The sequence below is a fragment of the Saimiri boliviensis genome, chromosome 7 (assembly GCF_048565385.1).
Source record: "Saimiri boliviensis isolate mSaiBol1 chromosome 7, mSaiBol1.pri, whole genome shotgun sequence".
Classification (NCBI taxonomy): Eukaryota; Metazoa; Chordata; class Mammalia; order Primates; family Cebidae; genus Saimiri; species Saimiri boliviensis.
In genome coordinates this window covers 52,620,322-52,640,349 of record NC_133455.1, presented here as the reverse complement: position 1 = coordinate 52,640,349, position 20,028 = coordinate 52,620,322, and the positions used below count along the sequence as shown (strand labels likewise).

Here is a 20,028-nt window from a genome sequence, read left to right as displayed (position 1 = left end):
AACAAAAAGAAAAACAAATTATAGGGCAAAGTGGTATTAAGTAATAAGAAGCCCTAAAAAAGGAAAAATTTAGCTTGTGTGGGGGTGAGGATATCAGATTAGAGGAGGAAAAAAAATGAAGAAATTCCATCCTCAAAGATAATCAAATATTTTAAGCCTAAGTATATAGACTCAAGAAACGTTATGTAATTACATGTAAATAAACTATCAAACTAACTGGTATATGAAAAAAGTCCTGGATTCAGAGTTGGGAAAAACCACCACTGCAAAGTTTTGGTTAGAGTTTTGTGTTATACCAGGCTTTGGATGTTGAGCCAATAAAGAATATGTAAACCTCAGCTTTCTCACCTGTAAAATGGAGCAGTTTAAGGATCATATGAGATATGCTACTGAAACAGACCTGTAAGAAAAAGTGAGAGGAAGAGAGGAGAAAGTAAATCTCTTCTTTTTTACTATCACTCTTCCAGACCTACAACCACGAAGTACATATTCTACTAGTTATATATTGTTGAGGACAGAATCTACTAATATCCTTCATTTCTTCAAACTTTTCCACCTTTCCTTCAACTTTTTAAAAATGAAAATGCAGTTGGTTTATGAGACCCAGACATTTACTGGAATTTAAGCAGGGACGTGTTAGGATAGCTTGGGTCAAAATAACTTACTTCTAATAACCTTTAGACAACTTTTAATAATAAAACATTGAAGTTACAGTAATAAGGTAGAATTCATTATGTTTCCTTATTATATAAATAAATCTCACACTTCTGACTCCTGTATTTTTATTTTAATTGCAATCTGGTTATTTTACAGGCAAGGAACAGCAATATAATACTCTCCCCATCACTTACCTAAGAGAAAGAGCACTCTTGTTTATATGGCAATTAACACCAGAGAATCTTCCCAAAATCAAAGTCAAGAAATGGATTTAGTTATAGAGAGATGAATAATAAACATGAAAATAATCAATATTTTACTCTAAACCCAATACTTTTTGGAGAGCAGTTCTTGTAGGTACATTATCCCTGCTGAACATCATACTCAGATACATAGAGACCACACATATACAGTGTAAAACATGGAACATCAAAGCAAAGACTGTCCATCAGCTAGCTTTCATCTTTGCAAACAAAGGTTATCATTAGCAAGATAGAGCTAATGAATAATTAATAATTTTTAATGGAGTTTGCACTGTATTCTGCTTATAATGTCAAAGTGAAGGATAATCTACAAAGCTATTTATTATGTCCAATGGGAAATGTGTTGGAATTGGGAGTCATGACTGTCTCAGATAAGCCAGGGAAGACTAAGTGGTAATATATTTTTAAGCAAAAGAAAAAGGTTAGCTTAATGGATTAGCAAACATCTACTCACTTTTTTATATGAATACTCTTCTAGAGTTCTATAGTGGCTTTTCATTTGGTTTTCAAGTATTTGCATGTGAAATGCTTTTTTTTTTTTTTTAATTGAGGACAAATAACAGTAAAACCTACCATTTTGAGCATGAATAGGTAAAGTACCAGAAATAGAAATAGTAGAATTCAATCTTTGTTGTATTAAAAACACAGGCTTACTACCAGTCCTCTATCAATGTTCCAAAATCAAAAGTGCTTCCTAATTATAGATGTGTTAACATGCCAAACCTTGGACTAATCCAAATTGGAAAATGATCTAATATTAAAGTAAATTGTATGTTTCAATGGAATATTACCTTTATATGTATCACTGAGCCTATGTCTGCAGGTAAGAAAAAGCACAGGTTTACTTTTAAAAAACCACAGAATGTTTATGGAAGTGATATCTTGTGCTACAAAGCAACTACCCTGAAACTCACTGTTGTTACTATTTTTTTTACCCACTTATTATCATAAAAAAACTAGTTCTCAGATTCTGCATACAGACAGCTTTATGTAAAATATATAAACATTTGTCCCAATTGGTACACAGATTGCATAAATACGGCAATTAAGATCACATTTACAGATGTGCATGTACAATGCTGTGCAAATTATCACAATATTACAATTTCAGAAATTATTCAAATTGGTATCCAAGTAAAGCAATTAGTGAAAAAATACCCATGCAGAATTTAAATATCTCAGAACAAAATTTAAAATGTCTTCATTAAAAGTTCACACATTTAAAATAGTTTTATTCATTTTATTTGTATATGTCAAAATACATTTTTATTTCCAAAATAGTGGGTTTTGCAACTAGTTTCATGCAGAAACAAGGTCTGCTCAATACTACCAATAAAATCAATATAGCACAGTAGCTGTTCAGTTTTAGATACAAAGAATAAATAACCTAAATACAAAACACTAAAATATTAGAAACATGTATTTAATCATTCTTCACAGGCACCCAAACTTCACAAATATAAACCATAGCATGCCTAACTGTTGTGCAACCAGAACATGTTGCGGTCACTCAAACTGATCAGTTATCTATGTATTTGACCTCCACGTAAGACCATGGAAATTCTCAATATTCAGACCCACCATTCATACAGTTCAAATATAACCAAAAATAAAACTCCCACAACTATCCTTGTACCTTTAAAATCAAGAATCCTGAGCTTGGTAGTAAGAGCATAACCTTATATCTTCATAAAACCAATCAAGAGAGAGAGGACTTAAAATCCTGCTTACCAAAACACCCTTACCCAACCCCAAAGTAATCTAAAATAGGCAGAACACAATGACCTTTTAAAATGAAGGGGTACAAATTCACATTTAATATAGTATACAATACAATCAATAATACAATCAGCTACTATAAGCTTTACAATGTACAATTTATTCAAATGGCTGAACTCTTCAGTGGTTAAGGAGACAGTTATGTGCCAGAAAGATGTAGTATTTTTTGCATGGTTTAATGAAAATATAAAAGCTACTTGTCCAAATAAAAGCCATCTTCACTATGTACTTGGTTTTGCATTTTTTTTTTTTCCTTAAAAAAAGGCCACTGAAATGTATAAAATGGTCTGAACATGATGGTGGTATCAAAGTTGATGCCTCTTCACATGGCAATAACGGTGCATTTAACATTAACTCACAGGTTAATTTTGCAAATGATTTCATAGCATTACTTTGGCTAGCACAACAGTTTTAGACAGCACTCAGATAAATATAGGTATGTGAAATGTAAAGCAATTATCTTATGCAACTTTAATTATGGTTGAGTACTATCAAATGAAACTCAAAATCAAAGCACTTTACAGTAGGAAACGTTTATAAAGATAGGGCTCCACATAATGTGTAACTTTTAAAGTCTTATATCACATTGTTAGCAAATTTTGTTTTTTAACACTATCATGGAGTCACCTACTCTGCATTAGCAGACATTTGAAATAAGAAAATACTCAAGCATGCTATGTTGTGGTCTAAAAATCAAAACAATACACTTATTTGTATATACAGCATCACTCAGTACCTGCTAAAATGAATGTGAAGATTACAGAATCTAACATCTTATATACTACAATAAAAAAAAAGTGACCAATGAAGCAGAAAATAGGAATTAAAAGATCTAATCTCAAACGACTTTAAAGCATTCATATAAGAAATAAATGCATATTGCACAAACAGTGAAAGTATATTTTCCACCAAGCAATTCAGTTCCAGGTGGGAGACAACACAGCATTAGCCTAATACATGACAATAATCACAGAAGAGCAAGTGTTCTTTTCTGTAAATGAAAAAGCTGTGAAAACATAGAAGACTCTGCCACATGAAGAGTTAGAAGGAAAAAATACAAACCCAAACTTAGATGAAAAGCCAAAAAATTTAAATATTGAAAAACTGGAAACTGTGGCACATCAAAAAATGTTGAATAACTGTCTTCTGTGAGAGCTGAAAGTTTTTGTTGACACAAAAGTATTTATGTACAACTAAGGCTTACTGGTTAAATATCTGAGGCATATCTGGCCTTGAACACTTTCCTTATGTGCTGGAGCTGTAAACAAGTTTTCTCAGTCATTAAAAAAAAATCTTCTCAGCAGCTGCATTAACATGAAACAATGGTCTTGATTTTTAAAAAAAGAAAGAAAGAAAAAAAACAAAAAACAAAACCAACAACAAAAATACCCCAGAAAATTAAACAAAATGAAACAAAAATTCTAGATAAGAGGGCATTTGGCAGGATATCCGAAAATGACAGTCTCCAAGAATTCTTCCCAGGCTTCCAGTGACTGCCAATTATGGTCCACTGGGTTACTAATATGTGCAATTCCATTACTTGCTGCCTTTTTTTTTTTAAATTATTATTATTTGGAAAGTTTGCTTATAACTCTGATCAAGGCCCCATTTTCATCCTTTAGCCTCTGGTTGTCTGCTTTTAGGTCTGGTAACATCTATAAGGAGAAAAATCGAAGATAAAGTTTTACCTTAATAAAAAGATAAAACATAATTCTTAATAAATGTTATCTTTTCACCACAAAACACATGATCAAGCTTTGTCAGTTATATATATTTCTATCTAAAACATGTATCAGGAAGAAGGAAAAAAAACCCACACCTGTATTTGTAAAGCTAATTAGTTTCATAAATGCTGGAATGAAACATTTATTCTCTCCAAATTTTCCATTGAAATTTACTAAATCACTTGATTTTATGACTCAAAAGCACACCACATTCGAGCAGCCAAGACAACGAAGCCTGTTTTCGTTAGGTTAGGCTCTTAAAACAAGTTCCTGTCAGCACTTAAACCAAAGACTTTTGCTTTATGTATGTTAGACCTAAAACCGTAATACTTAATATTGTTCTACAAGAAAGCCAAACTATATAGGAAAATATTGAGGAAGTTAGAGTTGTTCTAAATTATTAAAATTCCTTAAAAGATTCACCTAAACTACCCTAGTTTAAGTTGTCTAATACAATGTCTGATCCTAGATATATGCTTATTAAATGGTAACAAGCAATTACTATTAGAATAGTACATCATTTTTAAGCTAAAGTAGTAAATCTGTATCTATGATTCAAGCATTACAAAAATAACCAATTTTGAAGCAAACGGCCTCCTATCTTCAAATGATGCATCTCAAATTTCTGTTGTTTTACAGACAAACATGATGAAGGGGGTAAAAATGTTACAAGTTAACTGAATTTTCTACTATAGATGATTAAAACTGAATGTTCTTTGCCAGTTTCACTAGGAAATGAAATAGCTCATATTTTTGGCCTTTAAAACATACTTTCCAAAATAGTCCTCTTTCTCTAGTTTTCAAAATATACTAGGTTATTTAACTAGAGATAAAAGTAAAACTTCTATTTGCAAAACTACCTTAAGCAAAGTCTTTAGGAAGATTTAATTTTATGTGGAGCCGATATGTTCTTACCTGTGTTCAGAATCTTTAGATTAAAAAAATAGTAATCTTAAGTTTATTCATTTGAATATTTGTTATAAAAAGCTGAATGATTATAAACTAACATGGTTCTGACTTCAAATGACATTTTGAAAAACCGATAATGCATGCTTAATCTTCAGCTTCAAAATATATTAATTATGTGTAAAATGTTATATGCTTTACAGAATGTTATGTACTCTTTCGTGTAATATACTGTTTTCTCTGTAGTAAAGAACTGTACATAACAGCTGTATTTTAAGTCCTAAAATATCTGTACAGCTAAAAAATGTGCAAAAGCTTTACAAAACGTACAAGACTTTAACTTAAATTCCAAAATCATCCCTAATTTTACTGTAGTTCATCAGTTGCAATATACAATTAGTGACAATTTCTAACATTCTAAGAAGCCATGCATAATTAGTTATATAATATGCTCCAGACACAATGGCATTAATTTGTAAAAGTGAGCTCTCACTAACACAAAACACGCCTACTGATATAAAAACACCTGCCTGGCTCTACCAAGAAGAAATGGTGAAACTAAAAATTATAGGTTCACAGACTCCAGTTGCCTGTAGAACCCTGAGCGTTTGGCTACCACTCTTGTCAAGGCCCTATTCTCAGTCAGCAGTCGCTCATTTAACTCCCTCAGAGATTGAATTTGCCTTATTTGGTGCAGGTTCTGCAGGAATCGGAACATAAAGAAATAGGAATAAAAAATAAGAAAATGTAAAAGAGTATAATGAGAATACAGAATCACAGGTAATAATTTTTTTAAAAATATTAAGTCTTAAGAGATTCAGAAAGGTAAACACTGTATTCCTAAAATCCTATTTCAACTAAACAATACATAAGCAAACAAAATACACACGATTTGTCTCCAATCTTCAAAGCCATTCAATAATAATGATCTAATAAAAAACAATTTAATAACAAAACATCTAAATCTTGAACTTCTAATTCTATGGGCACAATATCCTATGCACTGGTTAATTAATTCACAATGTGATAAAGATATTTTATTAAGGACAATGTGGTAAGAGGTAATCAATTAACTATGCTACTTTTCCTGTGAAGACATTCAAAATATAATTATTTCTACAGGTAATAGGGAGTTTGATAACACAGCTCTGCCTGTTCACTCTCCTAAAGTCCTTTACTTTCAAAGAACACTTTATTTTATATTATCTCCCTCCACTTATTTACTCACCAAGAAACTACAAGTTATATAGAAACGTAAATAAATAATAAATCCTACATCCTATTATTATTACTGTCTAATTTTTTCTATACCTGAACAGCAAAGTGCTCCACAAATTGATTATCAAAATGATTTGGGTTTTATTTTTTATTTTATGTTTGCTCCTTCTTTTCACAGGTGTTAAGATTTGGGTTTTAAACCCTCTTCTAGCTCACTAAAACCTGGATTCAGGAAGAAAGAGAAGCACAGATATAGATAGTTCACAAATTGGGTAATCAGCTTTGAGAACAATTAATGTAAACCATATCTGTAATAGTATTTTACACATTAATCATAAACAGCACTGGCTCTCATAAATAACATAGTTTACTTACTTTGAGCTCTTCTTCCATTTCAGATATTCTTCTTTCTAGGGCTCTTCGTTCCTAGTCAATTTAAGGTAACAATATTAGTTATGTAATTATTACATTCTTCAGTTTTCTTCTATACTGTGAAATAGTGATACTTCAGAATTAAAGATCCAATCAGGAGCAGTGTGGAAAAGATGTGATGCCAGTGATGTGTAAAGAGCTTTCCAAAATGTGAGAAAAATAAATAGGAAGATCTTTATCCTTACTTTAGTACAAGCTCTTTCTTTAAAGCTTTGACGTTCTGGGAAGAGGCTATATAACATGTTCAAACTACTTTTTTAGTTCATGTGAAACTTAAGAGTGAACCAATACTCAAGGCTGAAAATGGTACAGAAAAGAAAAAAAAAAAAACTCACACAAAGATGCAATTATATTACAGTGATAGAAGCAGAAAAGCAAGAAGCAAACATGCCTAAAATATGTGTACTTTACAGTTTCAAAAGGATGTAAGAGAAGCTCATTTCCTCCACCCATAATGTGTACTAGCCATTATTTATCCATTTGACTTTATAGCTTTGTATTTAGGTTGACACTGTGTGTAGCATTAATGCGGTGAATCTAATGGAGAAGCAACTGTAGCATTTATTTTAAACTTGTTTCAAGAAGTGATAGGCAAAGCCAACACATTATTGCAGTGTACTGTTTTACTCTCCCTTAAATAATAAGCATTCTAGGGTGTTATGCAAACAGCAAGCAGCAGTAATTGATGAGCTGTAAAACTGGTTAGGTCATACCGCCCAGAAGATACTGACTCTTGCCGGTCACCTTTCAGATATAAACCATTTAAATTTAGTTTAATCACACTGAAACTATTTCTAAGACATTCTTTCCCAGATTAATAACAAATGTTGATATTTAGTCAAGCAGTACATTTACTGTAAATGTTAATATTTTTAGGGTATGTGATTTTAAAAAGTAGACAGAATCCTATTTATAGTCTTTTAAGTAACGTGTTATTCTAACATTGGCATGTCTAAACATTATTATAGAGACAAAAACATTATTTTCAATACATAAACCTTTCTCCTAGTAAATAATAAGTCATGACAAATTCATATAAATCATCACACTTCTCAAAACACTAGCACTTGAAGTGTCATACTTGGTCTTTACCACTTTGCAAAATACCAAAAATAGAATATTTCTTCTGAGAGGTAATTTCCCTATCAGTCTGTTTCATTAGGTGGCTTCAAGATTTTAACTCAGTGGTAAAGTAAGACAAGAACACTATACCCAACTGCCTTATTCTATTAGCTCAATGAAATTGACAACTGTAAAACTCTATGAAGTTTCTCATGTTTGTGACAAACAAATGTATTAACATTAAAAAACATGACTGGCCAGGTACAATGGCTCAAGCCTGTAATCCTAGTACTTTGGGAGGTCTACAGGGAAGGACGGCTTAAAGTCAGGAGTTCAAGACCAAGACCTGGGCAACAAAGTGAGATCCTGTCTCCACAAAGATATTAAAAAATGAGCTGGGTGTGGAGGCATGAACCTGTAGTGCCAGCTACTGTGGAGGCTGATGTCAGAGGACTGCTTGAGCCCAGGCATTGGAGGATGCAGTGAGCCATGATTGTGCCACTGTACTCTAGCCCGGATGACAGAGCGAGATTCTAAGGAAGGACGGAAGGAAGAAAGGACAGGAAGGAAGGAAGGAAGGAAGAGAGGGAGGGAGGGAGGGAGGGAGGGAGACAGAGGGAGGAAGGCAGGGAGGGAGGGAGGGAGGGAGGAAGAAAGGAAGGAAGGGAGGAAGGGAGGAAGGAAGGAAGGAGGAAGGGAGGAAGGGAGGGAGGGAGGGAGGGAGGGAGGGAAGGAGGGAAGGGAGGGAGGGAAGGAAGGGAGGAAGGAAGGAAGGAAAAATGGAAGGAAGGAAGGAAGGAAGAAAGAAAAATATGGTTAAGAGAAAATGCAAAGTGTTTAATTTTGTGCCTGCTTGATACATAGAGAATGCTGAATAAATATTAGCAGTTTCTATTAACATCATGATTACAGAAAGTGGATTAGCTACTTTGTAATTTATCCACATTTGACAAGCAGAAGATCAGGTGAGCATGTCAGGATATGAATGTCTCTGCATCACGTATATGTTAGAAAAAAAAAGTATCGAAATATCATCTCTGCATGACAGATTATGGCTAACTTAACATTTTCTTTTTTTTTTTTTTTGCTAAAGTTTCTGTAATAAACATCATTACTTTAAAAAAAAATTAAATATTTAAAATTGTGACTATCTGAAAAATAAGTATTACTTTATATACAGTATCTATGCTTTTCATCTCAACCATTAGTATGAATAATAGAGAACTGATTTTATTATTTCTGCCTATCTGGAGATAAAATTAAGTAACAGTTACTTAATGTCTTATGTCTATGACATAGACATTAAAAGATTACTTTTATATTCTGTGTTTTTTTAAACCATTTCTCTCTTTTTTGGTGAAAAAGATAAATTGGTTATTTTAAAAATAGAACGGAAGAAAAATGTTTTTATATTAATAGCTCCTGAGTATTTACTCTTTGATCATAGCTACCAAGATGTTAATTTCCTCTCTGTTCAAAACCCTTCCAAGTCTAGCTACTGCTCCGCCACACTACAAACAAGCTTTGGGCACTTTTCTTTTAACTTTTGGATCATTTATACAATCTCAAATGATCAGGCTAAACTTGTAGTTATTCCTATGGCTACTCCTAACCCCTGGGCAACAATAAGTGGAGAGAAATACAAGTGAATATATTACAGTCAATAAAAAATTGCAGAAGGACATCAAGTGGCATAAGGATTTTCTTCTAATCAATTTTCCCTGTTTAAAATATCCTACTTAAGTTAAATATATAAAGTCAAAAATTAAAAAAAAAATTATTACATTAACTTTTAAAAGAATTTGAAAATTTGATGTTCCAGATTTAAAAACTTTATTTCAAGAATGGAAGTATTTTAGGTTTATAAAGAATTAACATAAATATATTTATGATGAAAACATTCAGGTACATAACCATAAGAGATAAATGGCATTTCAAAAATATCAAATTCACTATCAAAATGTATATAGTGCATTTCAGAATCAAGACAAGATAGTTTTTTTAATTCATTAAAAGAATTATGTGGTAAATTAAATTTTATTTAACAAGGTCACTTCATATCTAGAGAGACCCCATAAAATTCTACAAAGAAGCTAAGCTGTAAAATACATTAATTCAATAAATATAAATTTAAACTTATTAAAACTATCATTTATAACAACACAAACAAAAACCTACCATTGTTTACCTAAAACAAGAAAGAGAAAAAAATAATTAGTAAGTGAGACACTTACCCTTTTTTCCATTTCCAACAGTGACCTATCAGCAAATCTTTCTTGTCTCTGCAACAAAGTAAGAAATTATAAAGAGGTAAATGCTACAAAGATTGAGGGGGACCATAGTAACTCTCTTTTAATGGGTACTAAATCACAATATTCAAGTGGAGTAAAACACAGGTTCTTGAGTAAAGCAAAGGAAAACAGAATTTGTATTAAAATGACAAAGAGTGAAATGAATGTTTAGAAATAGAATGGTAACCAGGGCTCTCATTTTATGTTCTCTATCACTTTTCCCCAGGAACTTTCATAATTTAGTTGGGCGTTAAGCAGAAATTCTTTCCTTGCCTACACCATCAGGAGTGGCGAATCAGAATGGTCAGATTCCAGGACCTTGATTGAAATATATTCATTACCAGGTTGAGTGACTGTATCCATGCAGCCAGACCAGTAAACTGGCTTTTTTATCTTCTCCCACAGCAACCTTGGTCTTGGCTCACATTCCAGAGGTTTCTTTTCTAATCATCCATGCTCCACAGTTGGCAGGAAGGTTCATATAACTTTTACTCATAAGAAATTCTAGCTGTATAGCTTTTTTCTGCTGATGAGCTCAGGCCTTTCATTTTTTCCACTTCCTGTACTATGTAACCAGCTCAAAGTTGATAAAATCCTGAGACCTGAGCTTGGTTTTAGGGGATGGAAAAGCACCTTAAGTTTTAGCCACATATTGTATCCTGTACTAAAGAGCTCTGGATATTGAGCACAGGCCCCATTTAAAAATAAAACAAAACAAAGCAAAACAAAAAACAGTGGCACCTTAGATCTTATTTACACTGATCTTTGTATAAACATCTCCCTTGGAATTGCTGGTCAATTCGCTGAAAATGAATTCCTCAAAAGCCAACTTGCTTAATAACCAATTTTACCAATTTACCAAAAATGGTTTTTGACAACTTTAGCAATGCTTTATGGCTAGTAACCACAAAATACACTTTAAAAACAAATTGATTAAACACAATTTCACTGTTCGATACGGTAATTTTAAAGATACTTCTTTGCATAATTTCCTTTTCTGCCAACCCTTTCAGCATTCACATTTTAGTATTTCTAGGACTTGTAACCAAGTCACTTTTTGATCCTTCTTTTACAATTTTTATGGTTTTGGTGTATAACAGTTGAAGAACTAATCATGGCCAGGTTTTGTTATCTTTTTTCTTATTTTAAAATAAGAAAAAAATATTTTAAAAGGCTTATAAACTTTTGTGCTTATTCTCTCTGGAAACATAAAAGTCAATATTCCAATTGCTTCTTGTGAGAAATTCAGTTCAAAATTTTAAATATGAGGCTGGGTGAGTGGCTCACACCTGTAATTCTAACACTTTGTGAGGCTGAGGTGAGCAGATCACTTGAGCCCAGGAGTTCAAGACCAGCCTGGGCAACAGTGAAACCCTGTCTCTACAAAAAAAAAAAAAAAAAAAAAAAAAATTAAACAGGTGTGGTGGTATTGCCTGCAGTCCCAACTACCAGGGAGGCTAAGGTGGGATGATTGCTTGAACCCAGGATATTGAGGCTGCAGTGAGCCCTGACTGTGCCACTGCACTCCAGCTTGAGTGACACAGTGAGTCACTGTATACATTTACAAAAATAATAATAATAATAATTCAAATATGAGTAAGGTTGTTCAGTTAATTCTCATTTCTTTGAGTAAGGTTGTTCAGTTAATTCTCATTTCTTTTTGGTTTTGAATTTAAACATTTAATTGCTAGAAATATAAAACAAAGGCTGATATGCCACTTGAGGATTTTAAAATGACATTCAAAAGCACCTGGAAAAAAATCAAATAGCCAGAATAATGCCATCACATGTATATTAACAAAACTTCACACAGAAAATTAGCATTTCATTGGAGATTTTTTCATATGGGAACTTTTAGCTAATTTATGTGGTTTGCCAATTTCATTGATTAAAAAACATCAACATCGGTTTAGATAATATTTTTACTTAGTTAACTTTCTTGTTAAACATTCCAGTTAAAGCTGTTAAAATCACAATGAGTAAATTGGTAAACTGGTCATTTGGCAAAGCAAACTGCTTTCTTCTAAGTTGGCCTATTTTCTCCCTTCCTTGGAGACCATATGGGAAGGAGGGTGCCTGGGTTAGGGCAAGAGTCAAGGATTCCAGAGTCTCTTGGCTAAATACTTTCAAACAGACCTAACTTTCAAGATTAACAGTCCATGCCACTTTCAAAACTGCCACTGCTATTTGTGACAAATATCTGACACAAATATTTGTATATTTGTGAATAGTTATAAAGTCAATCAATGCCAAAAAAAGAGATGGAAAAGTTCACAGAGGATTCAGGATAAATGCCTGAAAGTTGAACCCAAAAAGTTTACTTTAATGCTTACCAGTTTTACTTTTATGAATTATACTTCTCATTATTAACTCAGTATACTGGACGTGACACTCACAGTACCTGCCAAGGCAGAAGCTGTCATACTTTTTAATCCTACTTCTCTTACCAGGTAACAGAAACTGGTACCTGACCCACAGGCAACTTTCTGTCCAGTGACCTATGAAATGGTCACTAACAAAACAGGCTGCTCCATACTGGGTAGTAACTAGCTAATTCTATCAATTCCCCTCTCTTGCAGGGTTTGAGTGAGATGAGAGACATATAGAAAGAATTACATGACAATGAAGTAGGCAGCAAAGCAGAACACAGAGAAGGCATTAAGTAGGGGAGACACAGATTAGCTGAGTCACCATGACAGAATGCTATAGTAGGGAGCAGTGGACATTATTATTATTTTTTGAGATGGAGTCTCACTCTGTCACCCAGGCTGGAGGGCAGTGGCGCAATCTTCCTGGCTTAGCTCCTGAGTAGATGGGACTACAGGCACCTGCCACCACACCCGGCTAATTTTTTTGTAGTTTTAGTAGAGATGGGGTTTCACTATGTTGGCCAGGCTGGTCTCAAACTCCTTACCTCAGGCAATCCACCCACCTCGGCCTCCCAAAGTGCTGGAATTACAGGTGTGAGCCACCATGCTCGGCTGCATTGAACATCCTTACTTAGAACTAACATTATAATGAAATCCCTAAAGCTGAAGCTATGCTCAGAGAACTCATTATATTTTAATGTATGCAGGCTCACTAAGCTACTAATGCAACATGAAGGATAATGACAATTTCATTGATTAAAAAACATCAACATCAGTTTACTTTTACTTAAAGGTTAACTTTTCTGCTAAACATTCCAGTGTACCATAAAGCCTAAATATAAGTCAGTAGTTTTAATGTTTATGACATTCTAAGTTTACAACACCTCACTATAAAACGTATTCTTGTTCTGTTTTACTTTTCCATGTATCTTTACAAAAACCTCCATTAACATGAGGAGCCTTCACAACCTCATGACGTTAGCCTGACCCCTGGAAGTTTAGCATAGTATCCACTGTGTACAGACAATGGCTTTACAACACAAAAAAAGTTAACAAAAAGGATCTGGTAACAAGTAAAAATTCAACAAATAGAATGAACTTTTTTTTTTGTTGTTGTTGTTTTTTTAGAATTAATTTTCAATAATTAAGAAAAAGATAACTGTAAAGACTGATAAAAAAAGTATGCAGTCCCATCTGCAGATCTGGATATGGTGTTTCAGATCTACGCTTTCAGCTGGATTCTAAGAGTTGTACTGAAGAAATATGTTTATGCTAGAAAGTCTCAGATTAAAATTGAACATGTTTGTTTTCTTAAAAATTACAGGATGCCTTAGAGCCTTTAGCATATAAATAGACCATGTAGTCTCTAGCATGTAAAATATGTTAGCATTTCCCTAGTCTCTTTGATCACAAAGCTTTTTTTTTTTTTTTTTTTTTTGAAAGGAGGAGAAGATGTACCTATTCCTATCTCCCAGAACTAATGTTCCATGGAAATGGAAAAGTGGCTTGGGAAACAATTCTTAGGTCATAGTACAAAAGGCTGTGAGTTTTGCTTGGCTAACCCAATTTTATTGTCCAAATTTATCTTCTCTAGGCTGCTGCATAGAAGGAACTTACAAAAGAAGTTATTATTAAAATTATCTTCTTCCAGCACAATATAAAATCACCTTTACTTGAATAAACAGAAAATATTTGTAATAAATAATTATAAAAAAAATTTTTATATGGCTATAAGATGATTCTGTATAGATGCTTTTAATGCGTTGTTACATTTGGTATGCTGGAAATAAGCATTTAAATCCTTGACACACTACAAAATTGGTATTAAAAGGCTTTTTATACATTGACTTTTGACTGAGACTATTTTTTTTTTTTTTTTTTTTTTGAGACGGAGTTTCGCTCTTGTTACCCAGGCTGGAGTGCAATGGCACGATCTCGGCTCACCGCAACCTCTGCCTCCTGGGTTCAGGCAATTCTCCTGCCTCAGCCTCCTGAGTAGCTGGGATTACAGGCACACGCCACCACGCCCAGCTAGTTTTTTGTATTTTTTAGTAGAGACGGGGTTTCACCATGTTGACCAGGATGGTCTCGATCTCTGGACCTCGTGATCCACCCGCCTCGGCCTCCCAAAGTGCTGGGATTACAGGCTTGAGCCACCGCGCCCGGCAATAATTTTTTTTTTTTTTTTTTGAGACAGAGTTTCGCTCTTGTTACCCAGGCTGGACCGCAACCTCCGCCTCCTGGGTTCAGGCAATTCTCCTGCCTCAGCCTCCTGAGTAGCTGGGATTACAGGCACGCGCCACCATGCCCAGCTAATTTTTTGTATTTTTAGTAGAGACGGGGTTTCACCATGTTGACCAGGATGGTCTCGATCTCCTGACCTCGTGATCCACCCGCCTCAGCCTCCCAAAGTGCTGGGATTACAGGCTTGAGCCACCGCGCCCGGGACTGAGACTATTTTTTAAATTTACTCCAGAAAAAGTAAATAATCCATAAACTGCATTATCTTCCATTATCAAACTTCTATTTAGTGCATTAGAGAAAATTTTAATACCATTTTTAGATGGAATAAATCACAACCATTACCTTTAGAGTAACAAAAAGAAAAGGGTACGAACCTGGGTGGCCTTTTCCAACTGTAATTTAAGATCTGTTAGTTCCATATTTGTATCATGTAGCTGTGCCTTCAGCTTTTCATTTTCAGCTAGAATTTGTTCATAAAGCTACAAAAATTAGGGTAAAACAACAAATTACTTTTCTACTCTCCTAATACTTTAAAATCTCTCATTGATTACTTTGTAATATTAAAACAGCTTACTATAGCATATGGGTTATAAAGGATACATTTAAAAAAACCTTCAGGGTTGCAAAATAGAGACTTTTGGTTATACAAGTGTGTTTGTCCCCTATAAAGTCTTAAAATTAGCTCCAGCATTAAAAAATCAAGACTTGACAGGAAAATCAGACTTTTCAGGTTCTCTTAAAAAAGGTCCAGTTATCTGATAACGACAGAGCACATACCCGCACAGCAACAGCGGCTAGGGTTAAGGAGTCACTGTGATCTTTATTTGGAGTCCGTGAGATTTTGTGCCCATCATTCTGTCTCGAATTCCCAAAAATGAGATGGAGTACCTACTGTATTTATCATTATACTTCTACATTGCTTAAAGTTAAAAGGCAAATTATGTATTTCCTGAAATATTTCAAATTCAGGATAAAATCCAAGACTTTCCACTTTTCTAATGCTGCTTTTCTTATTTTCTTTCTTTTTTCTTTCTTTTTTTTTTGAGACAGAGTCTTGCTCTTGTTGCTCAGGCTGGAGTGCAATGGTGCAATCTTGGCTCACTGCAACTCCCACCTCCAGGTTCAAGCAATTCTCCTGCCTCAGAGTCCAAAGTAACTGGAATTACAGGCATGTGCTGCTACTTCCAGCTAATATTTATATTTTTACTAGACACAGGGATTTCACCATGTTGGCCAGGATAGTCTCAATCTCTTGACCTTGTGATCTGCCCACCTTAGCCTCCCAAAGTGCTGGGATTATGGGCGTGAGCCACTGCAGCCGGCCTTTTCTTCTTTTTTAACACTGCTTCTTCCCTACCGCTGCTTTACTACTTCCACCATAATTCTGGCTATGATCATCTCTTACCTAAACTATTCTAATTCCCTGTTCTCTCTCTAATCTGTTTTAGACATAGGAGCTAAAAGTAACTTTTCAAAATGAAAATCTTGTAATTTTCATAGGCCAACCATTCCATTTCCACTCACAAATTAAAAACTCTTGAATGGCTTCCCAATGTTCTTAGCTATGAAAAATCTTACAGTGGCCTATAAGACACTGTATAATCTATACAACTAGCTGCTGCCTCAAATAAATATTCCTTCCACTCCACTAGCCATAATTAAAATTTAATTATTCCAATGCATTATGTATTCTCCCACCATCAGGTCTATGTGCTTATAGTTCCACTCCATCTGGAATAACTTCCTCTCCCATTTTTGTCAGTTAACTATTAGCAATCCTTCTGTTTTTGGCTGAAGCCCCAATTCCTTTGGAAATCAATCCACTTTCTTTTGTTATACACTTTTATAAAACTGTTTCTCTACTTCAGGTTAACTGTCTCCATTATTTTACATTCATTAGTGTGACTATATAATAAGGTCTGTCTCCCCCACTACATGGAAGATGCCCGCAATAGCAAGATAATACCTTCATCTCCATTTGCCCGAGTAGAATCTCTCTAGTTAGCATAGTTCAGTTCTTTACTGAATAAATGATGAATCTTATTCATAATGTAAAATGATTCTCTCCCTCCCCCTCTCCCCTGACCTAGCTTTTAAGAAAGTATATAATTCAAATAGCTGCCAGATAACTGAGGACAGGTACAAATGCCATTAAGCTTTCTCCTTCTCCAAGAGACTTTGTGTTTACTATAAGCTCAAAATATAAAGATATAAAAGAATCCCAGATTACTGAGTTTCTGGGATTTATTTTTTCTGAATTACTTAATTCCTTAATATCACTTGAGCTGCCCCAAGTTTTTCAGTTACCTATGAAAAACTATCAATATATTATCTTAGGAAAAGCCACCTTCTCTGTTTGGCTGCTTCCTAGTGACAAATGAAACAAAGTGTGTATACATTTGTGTGCAGCCCATTTAGTAATGCTCTGCGCAATTACAGCAATGACTCGAGATACTTAAATGTAAAATCATCTTGGCTGATTTTCCCTTCCCTTTAATAAACAAACAGCTATTTACATTCTACTTACCATCACTTGCCGAAAACTGAAAACGAAAGTAAGTTATTTCAAAATACTGATTTCATTATGAGTTTTTAAAATAACATTTGAATATGAACATCTCAACATACAAGATAACTTACTTTTTTATTAAATATAGCTAAATAACCCAAGTACCTTTTTAAAGTCAGTTGAGTCATCCTTTTCTAGCCTGCTACTATAAGATTTTCTTTCTTCTAAGTAACTGTATGATCCAGAGCGACCCAGCAAGGAATCATATCGATCACCAGCTGATGAAGAACTGGTTTCATATCTTCAAAAGATGAATTTAAATAAAAAACTTTGTTATAGGCTTTTACAGCTTAACATACATCCTAGTACATATAACTTAATAGGTCAAAAGAGTAGGTAACAATCTCCTTCTGTTATCTGATAAATTTTTGTGATATATAATAGTGGGAAATTTTACATAACATACACCCTAGTACATATATAACTTAACAATTCAAACTTTTTTTTTTTTTTTTTAGACGCGCGATCTCGGCTCACTGCAACCTCCGCCTCCCGGGTTCAGGCAATTCTCCTGCCTCAGCCTCCTGAGTAGCTCGGATTACAGGCATGTGCCAGCATGCCCAGCTACTTTTTTGTATTTTTAGTAGAGACAGGGTTTCACCATGTTGACCAGGATGGTCTCGATCTCTTGACCTCGTGATCCACCCGCCTCGGCCTCCCAAAGTGCTGGGATTACAGGCTTGAGCCACCGCGCCCAGCCAACAATTCAAACTTAACATATGTCCTAGTACCTATATAACTTAACAGTTCAAAAGAGTAGGTAACAATCTCCTTTTGTTATCTGAAAAATTTTTGTGATACACAACAAGTGGGAAGAGACAGGGTCTCACTCTGCTGCCCAGGATGGAGTGCAGTGGCAAGATCTTAGCACAATATAGACACAACTTCCTGAGCTCAAGTAATCCTTCCACCTCATGAGTTGCTGGGACTACAGGCACATGCCACCCTGCCTAATTCTGTACTTTTTCTAGAGATGGGGTTTCACCATGTTGCCCAGGCTGGTCTTGAACTCCTGGGCTCAAGTAATTCATATGCCTCAGACTCTCAAAGTGCTGGGAGACCACAGGAATGAGCCCCTGTGCACACCCTATTTTTTTAATACTACTAATTTTCATTAATTGAGGAAGACGTCAAAAATTTCACATTTAAAAGCCAAAACGTGTTTCACATGATTAATTTTAAATTGTATGTTTCCTCCCACATTTTAATACTTCCAAAATCAGAACATAGCTTACAATTGATGATGCATTATAGTTTAATTGGTAGCACCTTTCCTTTTTTTAGTGGTAGGTTACATGTTTTAAAATGAGTAATGCCTTAGATTTGATGAAATAAAGTATATCCAAAGTGACAGATAATGGGTTTGTCCTAAACAGGAAAAACGTATCTTATTGGTAAAGGAGAACTCTCTTATTATTTGGTTCTGAAATTCAGGTTACTTTTTCTGATAGATGTCATTGCCTCTGCATTTCAGTTCAACAGAAGCATCAGTAGACAGAAATTTATTATTGGTCTTACAGGGCTGTGGTTAACAATTACAAGATAAATGGAATGGACATCAAAATCAAGGATATACAGTGCAGGTTTTCTGAAAAGATGGATAATTTTGAACTATAGACGATATTATTATTACTTTTTTTTTTTTTTTTTTTTTTTTTTTTTTTTTTGAGACGGAGTTTCACTCTTGTTACCCAGGCTGGAGTGCAATGGCGCGATCTCGGCTCACCGCAACCTCCGCCTCCTGGGTTCAAGCAATTCTCCTGCCTCAGCCTCCTGAGTAGCTGGGACTACAGGCACGCGCCACCATGCCCAGCTAATTTTTTGTATTTTTAGTAGAGACGGGGTTTCACCATGTTGACCAGGATGGTCTCGATCTCTCGACCTCGTGATCCACCCGCCTCGGCCTCCCAAAGTGCTGGGATTACAGGCTTGAGCCACCGTGCCCGGCTACTTTTTTTTAAAGACACAAGGTCTCACTGTGTCCAGTAAGGAGTGCAGGCTGGAGTACAGTGGCACAATCATAGCTCCCTATAACCTTGAACTCCTGAAGCTCAAGTAATCCTTTTGACTCAGCCTCCCCAGTAGGTAGGAATACAGGAGAATGCAATATGCCTGGATAATTAAAAAAAAATTTTTTTTTTTGGTAGAGATGGAGCTTTAATGTTGTCCAAGCTTCAACTCCTGGACTCAAATAATCCTTCCGCCTCAGCCTCCCAAAGCGTAATTTATAGGCTTGAGCTAGATGACACTTTTTTTTTTTTTTGAGACGGAGTTTCGCTCTTGTTACCCAGGCTGGAGTACAATGGCGCGATCTTGGCTCACCGCAACCTCCGCCTCCTGGGTTCAGGTGATTCTCCTGCCTCAGCCTCCTGAGTAGCTGGGATTACAGGCATGCGCTACCATGCCGAGCTAATGTTTTGTATTTTTAGTAGAGATGGGGTTTCACCATGTTGACCAGGATGGTCTCGATCTCTTGACCTCGTGATCCACCCGCCTCGGCCTCCCAAAGTGCTG

General features: G+C 34.9%; 1 protein-coding gene across 5 annotated transcripts in view; it reads right to left on the bottom strand.

Annotated features, from left to right (window-relative positions):
* Positions 1 to 765: 765 nt before the first annotated feature.
* PPP1R12A (protein phosphatase 1 regulatory subunit 12A) overlaps positions 766 to 20,028 on the bottom strand; it is a 155,877-nt gene continuing 136,614 nt past the window's right edge. For 4 of the 5 annotated variants that reach the window (XM_003927829.3, XM_074402512.1, XM_003927830.4 and 1 more), the window contains 5 exons: positions 17,620 to 17,755; positions 15,320 to 15,424; positions 10,276 to 10,323; positions 6,923 to 6,973; positions 766 to 4,354 (listed from right to left, as the gene is read on the bottom strand). In XM_003927829.3, the coding sequence (XP_003927878.1) occupies positions 4,268 to 4,354; positions 6,923 to 6,973; positions 10,276 to 10,323; positions 15,320 to 15,424; positions 17,620 to 17,755 (427 nt within the window). In that variant the 3' untranslated portion in view covers positions 766 to 4,267. Of the gene's footprint in view, positions 4,355 to 6,922; positions 6,974 to 7,692; positions 7,724 to 10,275; positions 10,324 to 15,319; positions 15,425 to 17,619; positions 17,756 to 20,028 lie in introns of all 5 variants that reach the window. The other variant, XM_074402511.1, reaches the window with a different exon arrangement.